The sequence below is a fragment of the Amaranthus tricolor genome, chromosome 14, assembly GCF_026212465.1.
Source record: "Amaranthus tricolor cultivar Red isolate AtriRed21 chromosome 14, ASM2621246v1, whole genome shotgun sequence".
In the NCBI taxonomy this organism is placed as follows: domain Eukaryota; kingdom Viridiplantae; phylum Streptophyta; class Magnoliopsida; order Caryophyllales; family Amaranthaceae; genus Amaranthus; species Amaranthus tricolor.
Window position 1 is genome coordinate 15,388,841 of NC_080060.1, and position 15,658 is coordinate 15,404,498.

A 15,658-nucleotide genomic window follows, 5' to 3' on the forward strand; every position below is an offset into this window, starting at 1 on the left:
TATATTATTCAATATTTATTTAATTAATTAATAAATAATAATAATAATAATAATAATAATAATAATAATAATAATAATAATAATAATAATAATAATAATAATAATAATAGTAATAATAATAATAATAATAATAATAATCATCATGATCATCATTATTATTATTATTATTATTATTATTATTATTATTATTATTATTATTATTATTATTATTATTATTATTATTATTATTATTATTATTACTATTATTATTATTATAATTAATATTAATAATAATTAATTAATTAATTACTTAATTAATAAAATAATTAATAAATAAATATATAAATAATAATTTTAATAATATAAATAATGTAATGATATTATTATACTAATTAATTAATTAATTAACAATATTTATTAAGTAATTATTTAATTAATTAATAAATAATAATATATACATGATTGTTTAATAATTATAATATTGAAAATGACATTATTATTAATTAATTATTTAATTAATTAATTAAAAAATATGAATATTTATTAATTAGTTTCATAATAATAATAATAATAATAATAATAATAATAATAATAATAATAATAATAATAATAATAATAATAAAATATTATTTATTATTATTATTATTATTATTATTATTATTATTATTATTATTAACTTTATGAAACCAAATAAGATTAGATCAGATCAGACCAGATCAGATCAGATTAAATCAGACTATATTAGAAAGATTTAAATCAGATCCTACTAAATTAGATTAGATTAGATCAGACTTTAATAAATTAAGATCAGAACCAATTAGATTAGACGAAGAAAACATACCCTAAGTCATCTTAAATGTATCATTTCTATTTTAGATATCTTAACTTTACTAATTTATCATTACTAAATTTAACTTTTTCACACTTTTACACTTAATCACCCACTCTACCAATATTAAAATTTAAAAATATTATACTTTTTCTTTCACATGTAATTTTATTTGACCACATAAAATGATCAAAAGTTAAAATGAAATACAGAATAAGGGGAGTATTTATCCAACCCGTAAATCGCCCGCCAAACCGTTTTAACACGGCTAGGAAAGACGAGGATCAAATCTGGTCCGAGTCCGACTAAATTGCAGTTTGCAGTTTGCAAAGCCGGCACAGGTCGAACATGAAACACGAACACAAAACCCATCCCTAATAACTGACCCTTACCAGCCTAAGCAACTTTCGAAGTCCTCGCAAAATCAAATGACCCCTCTCATTCTCTCTCTCTCTTCTCCTCCTTCACTTTCTCTCTCCTCTCCTTTCCTTCCTAAGCTCAATTACCTCCATAACCATGGCGGGCAATTACGGTATCAGGTAATCATCATTTCAAACTCCAATTAACATATGCTTCATCATCTACGACCCTTAAATATATATTCCTTATATTTAATTTTGTGCAGAAGTTGAACTCAAAGAACAAGAAGTTGCACTTGAGAAGAACTGGAATTTGCAAGGCTGAGTTGCAGCAAGATGCGCCTTTTGCTATTGCTATCGGCGCGTGTATGTTAAATTCATTGCTGTTTACTGGTATAGGTGAATCTCTATCAGAGGATGATGAAGATGGCGTAATTGGTGCAACTGATGCTAGGTTTTCTGTCATGACTATTATTAGCTTAATCCCTTACTTTAATTGGTTGGTAAGCTCGAAAATTTTGAAGTTACTTACAGATTTTGAGATGCAAATTGATAACATGACATATGATTTGGAAAACGCTTACATTTTTATGGTTTTCGGCATTCATTTCCTTCTAGAGGTGTTTGGTTTGGTACTTTGGCGAAAATATATTTGTTGCATGAAAATTTTTTTCCAATGCAATTTGCAAATAATAAATGGTTTTCTTTTGTTTGGTTTGACGAAAACTATACCGTTAAGAGGAAGAAATGAAAATTTTAGGGGATGGAAGAGTGACGAAAAATTGGTTTCCGGTTTCCTCTCAAATTTAGAAAAAAAAATGTCTGTAGAACAGTAGATGGAAAAGACTTTTTCACCCAAGGTTTCCGTTTACAACTCCTTGTCAAACCAAACAAGGGAAAACAGTTTTTGGGAATAATTGTTTTCCTCCAAACTAAACACCTTGATATTGATCAATTTTGGAAGATTTGGCTGCTAGATACTTTAGCTTGTTACTATTCACTTGTCTTAGTGCAAAATTTGTGGTAACTGTAGTGAAACCACATTTGGGGTAAATGCAGATGGTGTTATTTCGGCCTATATTAAAACAGGATGCTGTTGATATTTTACACTATGCTTCATATTAAATTGATCGCTAATATTGTGAAATAAAATGTTGATAGAGCTGGATTTTCGCTCTAATGGATACTGGCAAACGACGGTATGCTGTGTATGCAATTGTATATTTGGCCCCTTACCTCAGGTTTGTTGGACTTTTCCCTGAATCGAGACTTGGCTAGGGTTTCAATTAGTTACTGTTCTCTGAACTGCTGTTGAATTTGTAAATGATGATTATTTGATTGTGCTTATAAGGTTTTAGTGTATACTCATAAGCATAATGCTGATTATTGTATTAGTTGGCTAGTAGCAGCAAAATAGATGTCCTATATAAAGTATGACCGGGTTTCTATGAGATTCTTAAACAGATGTACTTGTCGTTATCAAAGTTATGTTAGCATTTTTGATGTTTTACGCATAAGGTAAATGATTATTTGGTACAATTTACTTGTGCCGTTTAGAATATTTACTTAACGGGGTTTGAAGCAGGGGATGTTGGTTAGATTTTAGAATAGCTGATATGTAGGTGATATTGCTTGGCATGCTCTGGAACTTATGGAGAAAAAAATTAAGACTTATTGTAAATTATTCCTCTATCATGTATGCATTGGGTCTCATGTTAAGCCAGATTAATATACTTACTCAATCACTTATTCTCTTATGCAAATACCTCTTGTTAATTTCAGATTAGAAATTATACTCATGTTAGCTCTATATACAGGACATTAAAGGCATATTCTTGTCAATCATTAAACCAGATGTAGATTTTCGTATTCTTTTTAAACTGCTAACTTGTTTGTATATGATCACTTCACGCAAATCTATATATGCATGGGTGGTCCGTGGTCCTGATGAACATCAATTTTGTTTTGGAATTTTACAGGACAAATCTGTCACTGTCTCTAGAAGAGAGTTGGCTGCCAATTGCCAGCATTGTTCTATGCATTGTTCATATACAGGTGCAAATTCAAGCACAACTTCTTTGTAATGGAAAATACATAAGCAACTGCAACAGTTCCCCGTCCCTACTTTTCCCGCCTCTTGTATTTTTAACGGTTTTACATTTGAATCACTACATATATTTTGATGTGGGATTCAGATTATTCGCTTATTAGTTGCTTATTTACCTTGAATATGAATATTTTCTTTTCTCCCTTGTCTATCTTATTCTTGGCAGCTAGAAGCAAGTATAAACAGCGGTGACTTTGATACTTTCAATTTCTTGACTGAGACTGCAAGGAATCTTGGTTTGTTTAAGAATCGTAGTCGCACTGAGCATCTTACAGATATGCATAAGGAGGTAGCTGCTGTTTTATCATCCTCCAATATCTTTTTTTAAATACTTAATAGAGTTTCTGATCCTTGACGTTTATGTTAGATAAGAAGCCACGGAAAAGTGAATTTACCTTTAGGGAAACAGTCGCAGAATAAGATTAGAAATTGGGGAGTTCCCAAAAAGCCACCTCGAGATGTTGAACATGTGGATGAAGATGATGATCATGATGACAGAACACAACGCTAAAGAAGATTAATAATGAGCAAATGGCGTTGTGGCTTTTTTCACAAAGATATATTAGTGGTGGCTTGGAAATCGGGCGGTGGGCTGGTGATCAAGCCATGTACGTCTAAGCATCCCTCAAGGTTTGCTACAATGAAAGAAAGTAGAATAGGAATATTATACCTGGATTTGGCTCATGAATCATGATTTACTTCTGTAATCTGTCTGATAGTTTTCTGCTGTCATATCAATAAAGGATGTTTTTCTTTTTATGGTACTAATGTACAGACGTCAAGTTATGCTTGCCTTTCGTTCATGAAGAGCGCTTTTGATTGCTGGTTGGTTTTGATTGCAATTTCTGATAGTACTCTTCTCTCCTATTTATTTTGTTATATTTACATTAAAAAGCCTATTGAAAAGCGCAATGAATAAAATGAGTGGGACAAAGGAGTATAGTAAGGTTTTTCTGTGGAAATAAGTCCTTTGTTATATCAATACTTGGGGGTGGATATGGAGCAACCGCTATTAATCGTTTTGAATAGGAAATTGTTTATGAGTATTCTCAATAGGAAATGGACTTGCAAACCCGTTCTAAAATAGAAATCGAGACTAATAGTAGCACACATGAACATAAGCAGATCTGTGAATTATGAGTTGGTCTAGTGGTTAAAGGACTTCTCTTCAATCCTTGTACCTTCTACAATAGCAAAAGCCGCGGAAGCCCCAGATTTAAGATGAAATCATCAAAATTTATTCTTACATACCGGAAACCATAAGGTGACACTGAACAATGCACAAGTAGACCAGGTAATTGATGCAGCAACTCAGAAATCAGGACTGCTTATCACCTTACTGAGATAGCAAGGGCTCCTACCAAGTCGGATATTGAAGCCAGTTTCAGTGATTCCCAATACCACCTCTCTTGTTCTCGGTAAATCTCCGTCCTCTCTTCTTCAATCATTGCTCTTGCTTCTACTACTTCTTTACCCAGAAATTCTTCTACTCTTTTATCCATCATTATTACACTTCTATTCAAGAAGACATTCTTCTAGCTGCAATTACCATTGCCATTGCCATCATCGCGGCTGACACTTCTTCCTCTGAATTCTACTGTCGTCATAAACATGGATTTGGATGGTGGACATTTGCAAAACTTTTGGTTTCTGGGTATTACTTATTTTCCGGGAAGTTTTGTTTTGTGTAGAAAAGAATGATTGAGGAGTCAAGTCCAGACTTCATAGTACCTGGCAATCTCATCTATAGGTAAGTTTATCCTCTTTGTGTGATCTGTGCCTCTGGTATGTGGTCTCTGGATTTTGCAATTTTTGTTTTACACTTTGCTCCTAATTATTTACAATTTTTTTTCAGCTGAACTTGTTGGAGACTCTTATACCAAGAGACAAATTTATAAAATCAGTTTATTTTTGTAATTGATATACATGACTACCCAACTCACCATAAGACCATCTTATTTAAAAATTTGTATTTTCTTTCTATATAGTTTTTAAAAACTAGTACTCTTAATAGAAATAATAAAATTAGTAGCTTGTATCCCAATTGTTTCTCAAAATAATATTTATTGTTCAAGCACAGCAAAAACTTATTTTTCATTATATCTTCTTGCAGATTTGGTTTTATTAAATAGTTTATCAACCGTAAGAAACTAATGTCATTCACAAATTGGATCGGTATCACATGTACGTGGGCGAAGATCCTATCATACTCTTCATGATTACAAAGTTTATTTTTATTTGTTTGGATTCTCATTACAGTTCTTAGTTCTGGTTCGTGATCAAGAAAGGTTATATGCAATCAGTGCCGTCTTTGAGAATATGGGGCTACGAAGTAAAAATTAAAAAGAAGCCTCTAAACAATAGTACATTTCATGAACAACTCATCGACAAAAAAATTTCCTGGTTTTTTAAAGCCAATTGTCAAAAATGATCCGAAGACTTATATAAAGTCACCAAAATTACATAAAAATTACTTGAAAAATGTAGTCCTTCAAGCATTCCTTGAAGCAAATTTGTTGGACCTCTTGAGTTTTGATGATGACTACACTTTATTTAAGCAAATATGTTTGTAGAGATTGTGTGCAGGTCAATATCCGATCTTGACTATGATCGTTGATAGCACCCATGACTTGGTCTATGGAAATGTACATGTCAAAAGGATCCAAAAGATGTTAGAAGACTATATCGCTTGGGATGTAAAATGGAGACAGGACGTAAACTGTTCTCAAGTTGGATGTTCTAGCAAAACTGGAGATTGGAGACAACACACTGTTCCTTTGTCGAAGTCAACTGAAAATACGTCTACTAAATTTCTGTTTTTCAATTATATTCTTATTTTTAGTTGATGTATTAAATACAGTTAATTTATTGCAATTATAATTTATTAAAGTTAATTGGCAAAGCATTTTCCAAAATATCTAACACTTTTAATTAACCTTTATTTTAGGATTTATATTTAGTAAATAAATTGAATTTACTAAATTTAGGAACAACAACCGTTTTTCTGTAGAAGTTTACAATAACCATTTCCTAAAATTAGTAAATAGGTAACCATCTATATTATTAGTAATTAGCAATCGTCCCTATTATTAGTAAGCTCAACCGTATTTATTTTTAGCTTAAAGTTCCAGCAGTTATAATTGGAAAAAGGAACTGCAGCTAAATTTAGTACAAGGGAACTGCTGCTTAAGGGAACAGAAGCTATTATTAGTAAACGGGAACATCGGTTATTGTTAGAATAACCGTACACTTGAATTGGTCAAGTCTAATGCCTATTTTCAAAGAATAACCGTAGGTTGACTTGGATTTTAAGATCCACATTATTCTCCTTATTATTTGGGTTAAGGGAATAATGGTTGGAATATTCCATTTTATTAGGGAGTTTATTTCTATGAATAGCAATCCAATTTCGACTGTTCTTAAGTATCCAACGTATGAGCTTAGTTATTTCATGCGATTATTTTTGGATTTTTTACAAGAAAATTTTGTTTTAAAAATTGCCAATTAATTTATGATATTTTCTTGTGCAACTTATTGATTTTATTTTTAGAGAATTTTTATCCTTTTTGTAAGGGATTTTGAGTGAAATTTGTAATTAGACTTGGGTGAGTCTAAGGGGAAATTTGATAGCTTTGTGTGAAGCTAGTAACAACAACAATTCATCCCCCCCCCCCCCCCCCCCCCCCATTCTTGTTGCTGTTCCCGTCTCTGACTAAGTCTACAAAATTCACCCATCAAATCCTCACAAGAAATTCTATCCAACACATCATTCATGATAGACACCATAACAAGTTCATTAAGCCTATCTTGAGACATGGAATTACGCAAGGAAATCTTGATCAATTTCAATTTAGAAAAACCTCTTTCGACACTTGCTACCAAGGTTGTCAGAATTGGGATTATAGGATCGAAATCAACTGGTGGATACGGATCCTAGGATCGAACGATTCTACAAATTTGTAGAATTAACAAGTTGTATTATGTGTATGTTTATTGTTTGATCATTTTCAATTTAAAAAAGCATTCAGTACCCATACATTTTCTTAAGATTTTGCTTTAATTTTAAATTGCATACGTATCTTACTTTTTTAATGCTTTTTTTCTCTATTCTTAATGAAATGACAATATATATATATATATATATATATATATATATATATATATATATATATATATATATATATATATATATATATATATATATATATATATATATATATATATATATATATATATATATATATATATATATATATATATATATATAAGATATACACTATACATAATATATTTATAGAACATACACACAAAGATATAATGACAAACTATAGTAACCAAAAAAGAACAAAGATACTACAAAAAAAAAATATTTAATTAGTAGTTTTGACCGATCCTAATAATCCTACCAACGATCCTAGCTGATCCTAACAATCCTACCCAGGATTCTAGCTGATCCTAACAATCCTACCCAGGATCCTAGCTGATCCTAACCAATCTCACCAACGATCCTGACCGATCCTACCAATCCTATACCCCCATCCTGACTGATTTCGATGCTATGCACAATTCTAGTCGCTGACATCTATCTGGGTCGTAGGATCGTACGATCCTACGATTCAGATCGCGATTTTGATAACCATGCTTGCTACCGTTATGGGGATGGCCAATAATATCCTGAAAATAATCGTAAAAGTAGCTCATACCAAGTGATCATATTTTAGATATATTCCATGCTAATTTCATGCTCTTGAATTCTAATGCCAAGATCTGTCCAATCATCAAAACCCTCATTTGCTAATTGACCCTTACCAAACCCCTTTCTAAATAATTTACAACAAAAAAAATATTTTATAAAGTCCTTTTGAAAAAACAAGCCAATTAATCTCTTATCAAATTTTCCACCCTTAGGAAAAATTTTAGTGTAGTGAGTCTAAAAAAGTCTTCCCATTTTTGTAACACCCTAGAATTTTCGGCCCTGTATACGGAACTAAAGCTGCAAAGAAACGGACGAAATTCTGGTGTTACATTAATATAAAATATAAAATAATAAATGAAAATGAAAAGGTTTAATTGGAATGTTTTAATTAAAGGAGTAGAAAAACCTCCAAACAAGATCGTGCATAAATTTCGACAGCATTTATTCTAAAGTTGGACATACTAGAAGAAAGCAAAAGATCAATAAAATATAACAAAGAAGAGGCATCATCGACCTTGTAACAAAATATCACGGCGTAATGATCATTGTCTAATCCTCTGTCGACATACTAGACATGGATCGTGGTTCCAATGTAAACGCTTGAGTTTGAGGAAAGAAAAAGAAAGATATACTATTGAAATCATACAAACCACAAAAAACAGCACAACGAAAACAACTTATACAAAAGGAGGACATGTGCCTCAAACTCAAAACATCGTCAAACAATTTTATTAGACTTCTCCTTCTCAACAGACAAATCTCTTTTGAAGCCTTTTATCGCCAAATTACTAATCATGTGAGGTTGTAAGCCATCCAATATCTAGTATCGTATGAAGAATTTCCAAATTATCATTTGAATTAGTAGGATTAATAAGTGAAATTAACAAGTTTGTCATTTCTAACATTCGTTCTCTCCCACATTATCATTTTCAACTTCATCGTCTACCTGCACATTGTTATCAGTTGTAGCATAATTGTGATCACTCGCATAATTATATTTTCTCCAATCAAGCAAACAACCAATTTAATCTATACATACAACTTTATCCAAACACTAAAAACAATTAGATATATAAACAACATCCCATAAAATACATATGAAAACTTTACTTACAAAAAGTAGGAGTAATACAACCTGGTGTATTATCAATTTGATGTATTCAACTTGCTTTATCAATTGTCATTATCATTCTCGGTAACAATGCTAAAGCATAACACTAATATACTAATGAAAATGAATTTGCTACAATACTCTATTTTTTATTTATTGTTTTGGGAGTTTTGTAATCAGTGTGAGTGGAAAAGGAAAAGTGAAACTTCATTAGATGGTTGATTGTAAAAGGAAGATAACAACTTATGGAAAAAGAATTAAAAAAAAAAAGGAATGCTAAATAACGGAATTGTTGATTAGATGAAAATTTTCAATTTTTATTTTAGATTTAGTATGGATAAAAGATCTTCCTATGTTAACTATTCAATTTGCGATGACAAATTAATATGATAGCTCTCCTTAATTTCACGTGCCCTCAGCTTTTGCTCTCTTTTTAAAGCAAGTGGGCCCTATAAAAGGGTTCTCCTGCTCCGGTGGAAAGTTGACCATGTATTCAATATTCGTCATCGATATAATGCGGTGTTTGTTTACTTATATTTATATAGCATTGTAAAAATAATCTTGTATTTTACATAAGTGAAAAATATAGCTAATTTACCAAGACATTCCTAATAGAAAATTCAAACAATTCACAAAAATGGTGTCTATTATATTGATATACATCACATGTACTTACCAATTACCACATTATTACACTACAAACATCAAAGGGTATAAAAGTTAAATGCTACTTGTGTTATGAGTCCAACCCATTTATGCAATACTTGTATTGCTTTGGGTAATATTTTTTTTTTGGGTTTTTTATTAATGGACCTATTTATGGGACTTCTAAGAAAAGCTTAAGGGTCATTACTTGGCCTTATGTAATCAGCAAGGAAGGAAAACCATTTAGAGAAAAAAAAAACAGAAAAACGCACAAAATAAAAAGAGAGAAAAAGAGGTTTTTGTGATTTTCGTTTCAGCCAGCACCAACTTGATCAAGTGGTCGATCGGACGAGTTCCCGTGGTCCGATTTTGCTGAAATTTGGTGAACTTGTTCCCGACATCTAGAGCTTCGTTTTGACTGGTTTTGATCGTCGTTTGGAGCTCCGGTTTGGTCGGAATTGCTGTCAGAACAGACCTGACGTTTTTGGTGCTATTCTTCACCTTTTACACTATTTTGATCTCTTATTGGTCGTGGCTATTGTTGGTGTGTGTATGAAACTTTTTAGACTGATTTATGGTTCTTTTTCCCTCAATTATCAATAAGAGAAATAAGGGTGGACTCCTCAAAAGGTATCGTGGTTTTTATTCTTCAAATCGAAAGGGTTTTCTACGTATAATTTGTGTGTTGTGATTTATTTCTCGCTTATTATTGATTTTTTTTACTGTCATATTGTTGTCCACAATTTGCTATTATTGGTTGATTAATATTGGTGAATTGATTGGGTTGATTTGTTAGAGTTATTGGTTGATTGTCTTGTGAGTGACATTGTGGGTGTCGTTGTGACCCCCTTCCGATCCCTACAACTTGGTATCAGAGCCGGATTATATTTTGTCACAGTATGGAGTCGAGTAGTAGTAGTTCGATGGTTAAATTGACATCAACTAATTATTCTATTTGGAGACCTATGATGGAAGACATGTTGTTTTGCATGGACTTGTATGACCCACTTGAAACTGTCACCAATTCGGATGGTAGTGTTACGAAACCATCTAAACCAAATAAAATGGATGAAAAAGATTGGGTAAAGTTGAAAAGAAAGACTTTGGGGACGATCAGACAATGGGTTGATATTAGCATATTCAATCATGTGTCACAAGAGTCCAACCCATATGATTTGTGGAAGAAGTTGGAAGGTTTGTATGAGCGGAAGACTGCTCATAATAAAGCTTCATTGATTAAAAGACTTGTTAATTTGAAATTGAAAGGTGGAAAGTCTGTTTCTGAGCATCTTAGTGACTTCTAAGATATTATTAACAAGTTGACTACTATGAAGGTTGTTCTTGATGATGAGTTGCAGGCTTTATTCTTGTTGAGTTCTTTGCCAGATAGTTGAGAGACCTTGGTTGTGACTATTAGTAACTCTGCTCCAGATGGTGTGTTATCTTTGGATGTGATCAAAGATAGCATGTTCAATGAAGAAATTAGAAGAAAGGAGATGGGAGTTAACAATTCACATGCTCTTGTTGTTGAGAATAGAGGAAGAGGCAAGAGTAGGGGTCCCAAAGGCCGTGATAACTCAAGAAGTAGATCCAAATCCAGTGATGGGAGAAATGTGACTACATGCAACTATTGCAAGAAGCCTGGTCATATAAAAAAGTATTGTTTCCGCTTGAAAAGGGAACAAAGAAAAAAGAATGACAATTCACAAAAGGAGGGAGATGACAAAAACACTGTAGCAACAGCTTCTACGAGTGATGATGAGGTCACTTTGATTTGTGCAACTAGTGAGTGCCATCATGTTGACAGTTCAGACACCGAATGGCTAGTAGATACAGGTGCTTCATACCATTGTCTTCCTAAAAAGGAGTATTTCTTGAACTACCAAGCTGATGATTTTGTCAGTGTTAAGATGGGTAACCAGAGCTCAGCTTGCATTGTTGGGTTAGGTGATATTTGTGTGAAGACAAGTGTTGGGTGCATGCTTACATTGAAGAATGTGCGCCATATTCCTGATCTACGCCTTAATCTATTGTCTGCAAATGTCCTTGATCAAGAAGGCTTTCGACATACCTTTGGAGATGGTAAATGGAAGCTATCCAAGGGTTCTATGACAGTTGGCACGTGGTGAGTTGTGTTGCTCCTTGTACAAGACATATTTGAGTGTATGTTCTGGTGAGCTTAATGCAGTGGAAGGGAAGAATTCTCCTGATTTGTGGCATAAGAGATTGGGACACATGAGTGACAAGGGCATTAAATGTCTAGCAGGTAAAACACTTATTCCTGTTGATACTACAATTTCACTTGACCCTTGTGATCATTGTTTAGCAGGAAAGCAACATAGAGCTTCTTTTTCTAGGAAGTCTACTCTGAGGCAAGTCAAGTTGGAACTTGTGCACTCTGATGTTTGTGGTCCCATTGAGATTGAGTCTCTTGGTGGCAATAGATACTTTGTCACTTTTATTGATGATGCTACAAGAAAGACATAGGTTTACATGTTGAAGAATAAAAGTCAAGTGTTGGAAACATTCAAGAAATTTCATGCCATGGTAGAACGAGAAACCGAAAGGAAGTTAAAGTGCCTTCGGTCTGACAATGGTGGTGAGTATACTTCAGATGAGTTTAAACTTTATTGCTCATATCATGGAATTCGACATATGAAGACATTTCCTGGTACACCGCAATATAATGGTGTTGCAGAGAGGATGAACAAAACCATTATTGAAAAGGTGAGATGCATGTTGAAGATGTCAGATCTTCCTAAGACATTTTGGGCAGAAGCAGTTCAAACTGCAGTTTACTTGATCAATCGATCTCCATCTATTCCTTTGGGTCTTGACATTCCAAAGAGAGCATGGAAGAGAAGTGATCCTACATATTCACATCTTAGAGTCTTTGGATGCAAGGCATACATGCATGTGCCGAAAGAACAAAGATCAAAGCTTGATTCCAAGACTACTCCATGTGTGTTTGTTGGATATGGTGATGAAGAGTATGGCTTTAGGCTTTATGATCTAGAGAAGAAGAAGGTTGTGAGAAGCAGAGATGTAGTATTCTTTGAGCACGAGATTGGTGCAGAGCTTCTGAGTATCAGGTATTCTACTACTTTAGAATTGGTTATTGATACTAATGATGTTTCTTCTGCTTCTTCTTCTACTTCTATTGATCAGCTTGCTATTGAGAATGTTGAAACAACATTTGATGGTGTTGTAGAGGTACATCTAGATGATGATGGTGATGTACCACAATTTGATGATGCTCCTGATAATGCTCAACCACATGAAGAAGAGGTTCATGAGCAGGGGGAGCAACCTACCCCGCTAGTGGAAGATGTATAGGTTTGAAGGTCAACTAGAGATCGTAAACCTTCTTCAAAATATCCCAGTTTAGAGTACATCCTAGTCACTAATGAAGGGGAGCCCGAGAGTTTCCAAGAAGTGTTGTCTAGTGAAGACAAGGATCATTGGCTCGAGGCTATGCAAGAGGAGATGGATTCTTTGTTGAAGAATCAAACTTATGAGTTAGTGAAGCTTCCTAAAGGCAAGAAAGTGTTGAAGAACAGATGGGTTTTCAAGAACAAGAAAGATGGTGAGAAGATTGTGAAGAGAAAAGCCAGGTTAGTGGTCAAAGGATGCAATCAGAAAAAGGGTATTGATTTTGATGAGATCTTATCTCCTGTTGTCAAGATGACTTCTATCAAAACTGTTTTGGGGTTAGCTGCAAGTCTTGATCTTGAGTTGGAGTAGCTTGATGTAAAAACTGCTTTTCTACATGGTGACATGCATGAAGAAATCTACATGGAACAACCTGAAGGCTTTGAAGAGAAGGGGAAATAAAAACTTGTTTGCAAATTAAAGAAGAGCCTTTATGGGCTTAAACAGGCACCAAGGCAGCGGTACAAGAAATTTGATTCGTTTATGACTAGCCATGGTTATAAACGAACTTCTGCAGACCCTTGTGTGTTATTCAGAAAGTTTCCAGGTGATAACTTCATTATCCTTCTTTTGTATGTGGATGATATGCTGATAGTTGGATAAGATGCAATGATCATTAGCGACTTGAAGAAAGACTTGTCCAAGTTATTTGACATTAAAGATTTGGGTCCTGCAAAGCAAATCTTAGGCATGGAAATTGCTCGTGACCGCAAGGCTAGGAAGTTGTGGCTATCTCAAGAGAAGTATATTGAACGTGTACTTGAAAGGTTCAATATGAAGCATGTTAAGCCAGTTAATACACCACTAGCATCACATTTTAAGCTAAGTAAGAGAGCTTGTCCTACAACAGAGAAGGAGAAAGCAAGTATGTCTTCTATTCCTTATTCTTCTGCTGTTGGTTCTTTGATGTATGCTATGGTGTGTACTAGGCCCGATACTGCACATTCTGTTGGTGTTGTGAGTAGATACTTATCCAATCCGGGTAAGGTTCACTGGGATGTAGTGAAGTGGATTTTTAGGTACTTGCGTGGCACTTCCAAACTTTGTTTGTATTATGGAGGTGGCAAACCTATTCTTGAGGGATATACAGATGCAGACATGGCTGGTGACCTTGATAGTAGAAAATCTACCTCAGTTTATGTGTTCACATTTTCAGGGGGAGCCATATCTTAGCAATCCAAGTTACAAAAGTGTGTGGCTTTGTCGACTACTGAGGCAGAGTATATAGCAGCTGTGGAAGCATGCAAGGAGATGCTTTGGTTGAAAAGGTTACTACAAGAGTTCGGTTTGAAGCAAGGTGAGTATGTAGTATTTTGTGATAGTCAAAGTGCTATGGATTTGAGTAAGAACTCTATGTATCATGCTCGTACCAAGCATATTGATGTTCGATATCATTGGTTGAGAAATGTGATTGAATTGAAAAAAATGAAACTGAAGAAAGTCAACACTAACAAGAATGGTGCAGATATGTTAACAAAGGTGGTTCCAGGAACCAAGTTTGATGTTTGTAGCAAGCTTGCGGGAATGAGCTTCAAGTGATTATTGAAGCATGTTCGTCTTCCCCGTGTTGGGCTAGAGGGGGAGATTGTTATGAGTCCAGCCCATTTATGCAATACTTGTATTGCTTTGTATTGCTTTGGGTAATATTTTCTTTTTGGGTTTTTTATTAATGGACCTATTTATGGGCCTTCTAAGAGAAGCTTAAGGGTCATTACTTGGCCTTATGTAATCAGCAAGCAAGAAAAACCATTTAGAGAAAAAAAAAACAGAAAAACGCACAAAATAAAAAGAGAGAAAAAGAGGGTTTTGTGATTTTCGTTTCAGCCAGCACCAGCTTGATCAAGTGGTCGATCGGAGGAGTTCCCGTGGTCCGATTTTGCTGAAATTTGGTGAGCTTGTTCCTGACATCTAGAGCTTCGTTTTGACTGGTTTTGATTGTCGTTTGGAGCTCCTGTTCGGTGTGAATTGCTGTCAGAACAGACCTAACGTTTTTGTTGCTATTCTTCACCTTTTACACTATTTTGATCTCTTATTGTTCTTGGCTATTGTTGGTGGGTGTATGAAACTTTATAACTGATTTAGGGTTCTTTTTCCCTCAATTGTCAATAAGAGAAATAAGGGTGGACTCCTCAAAAGGTCTCGTGGTTTTTATCCTTTACATCGAAGGGGTTTTCCACGTGTAATTTATGTGTGTTGATTGTGATTTATTTCTCGCTTATTATTGATTTTTTTTACTGTCATATTGCTGTCCACAATTTGGTATTATTGGTTGATTGATATTGGTGAATTGATTGGGTTGATTTGTTAGAGTTATTGGTTGATTGTCTTGTGAGTGACATTGTGGGTGTCGTTGTGACCCCCTTTCGATCCCTACAACTTGTTGCCCCTACTATGAACTTGTATCAACAAAAAGTTCTTAAACTTTCATCAACATGATCATTAATGAGTTTTGAAGGTTGTATTCCATTGGATGATTTTCCATTATTGTTTTTACTCTTGT

General features: G+C 33.8%; 1 protein-coding gene across 1 annotated transcript; it reads left to right on the plus strand.

Moving 5' to 3' along the window:
• Positions 1–1,059: 1,059 nt before the first annotated feature.
• LOC130800070 (uncharacterized) lies at positions 1,060–4,116 on the plus strand. Its single transcript, XM_057663417.1, has 6 exons — positions 1,060–1,347; positions 1,434–1,670; positions 2,329–2,408; positions 3,147–3,222; positions 3,441–3,563; positions 3,642–4,116. Exons 1-6 carry the CDS (start codon positions 1,237–1,239, stop codon positions 3,783–3,785), a joined length of 771 nt encoding a protein of 256 aa, XP_057519400.1. The 5' UTR covers positions 1,060–1,236; the 3' UTR covers positions 3,786–4,116.
• Positions 4,117–15,658: the final 11,542 nt, after the last annotated feature.

What these genes read in the sequence shown, in the direction of transcription:
- LOC130800070 (XM_057663417.1), top strand. Translation starts at nt 1,237, where the DNA reads ATGACCCCTCTCATTCTCTCTCTCTCTTCTCCTCCTTCACTTTCTCTC. An exon ending in GCGGGCAATTACGGTATCAG is followed by an intron (nt 1,348 to 1,433) that starts GTAATCATCATT and finishes AATTTTGTGCAG; the next exon opens with AAGTTGAACTCAAAGAACAA. An exon ending in TATGCATTGTTCATATACAG is followed by an intron (nt 3,223 to 3,440) that starts GTGCAAATTCAA and finishes TATTCTTGGCAG; the next exon opens with CTAGAAGCAAGTATAAACAG.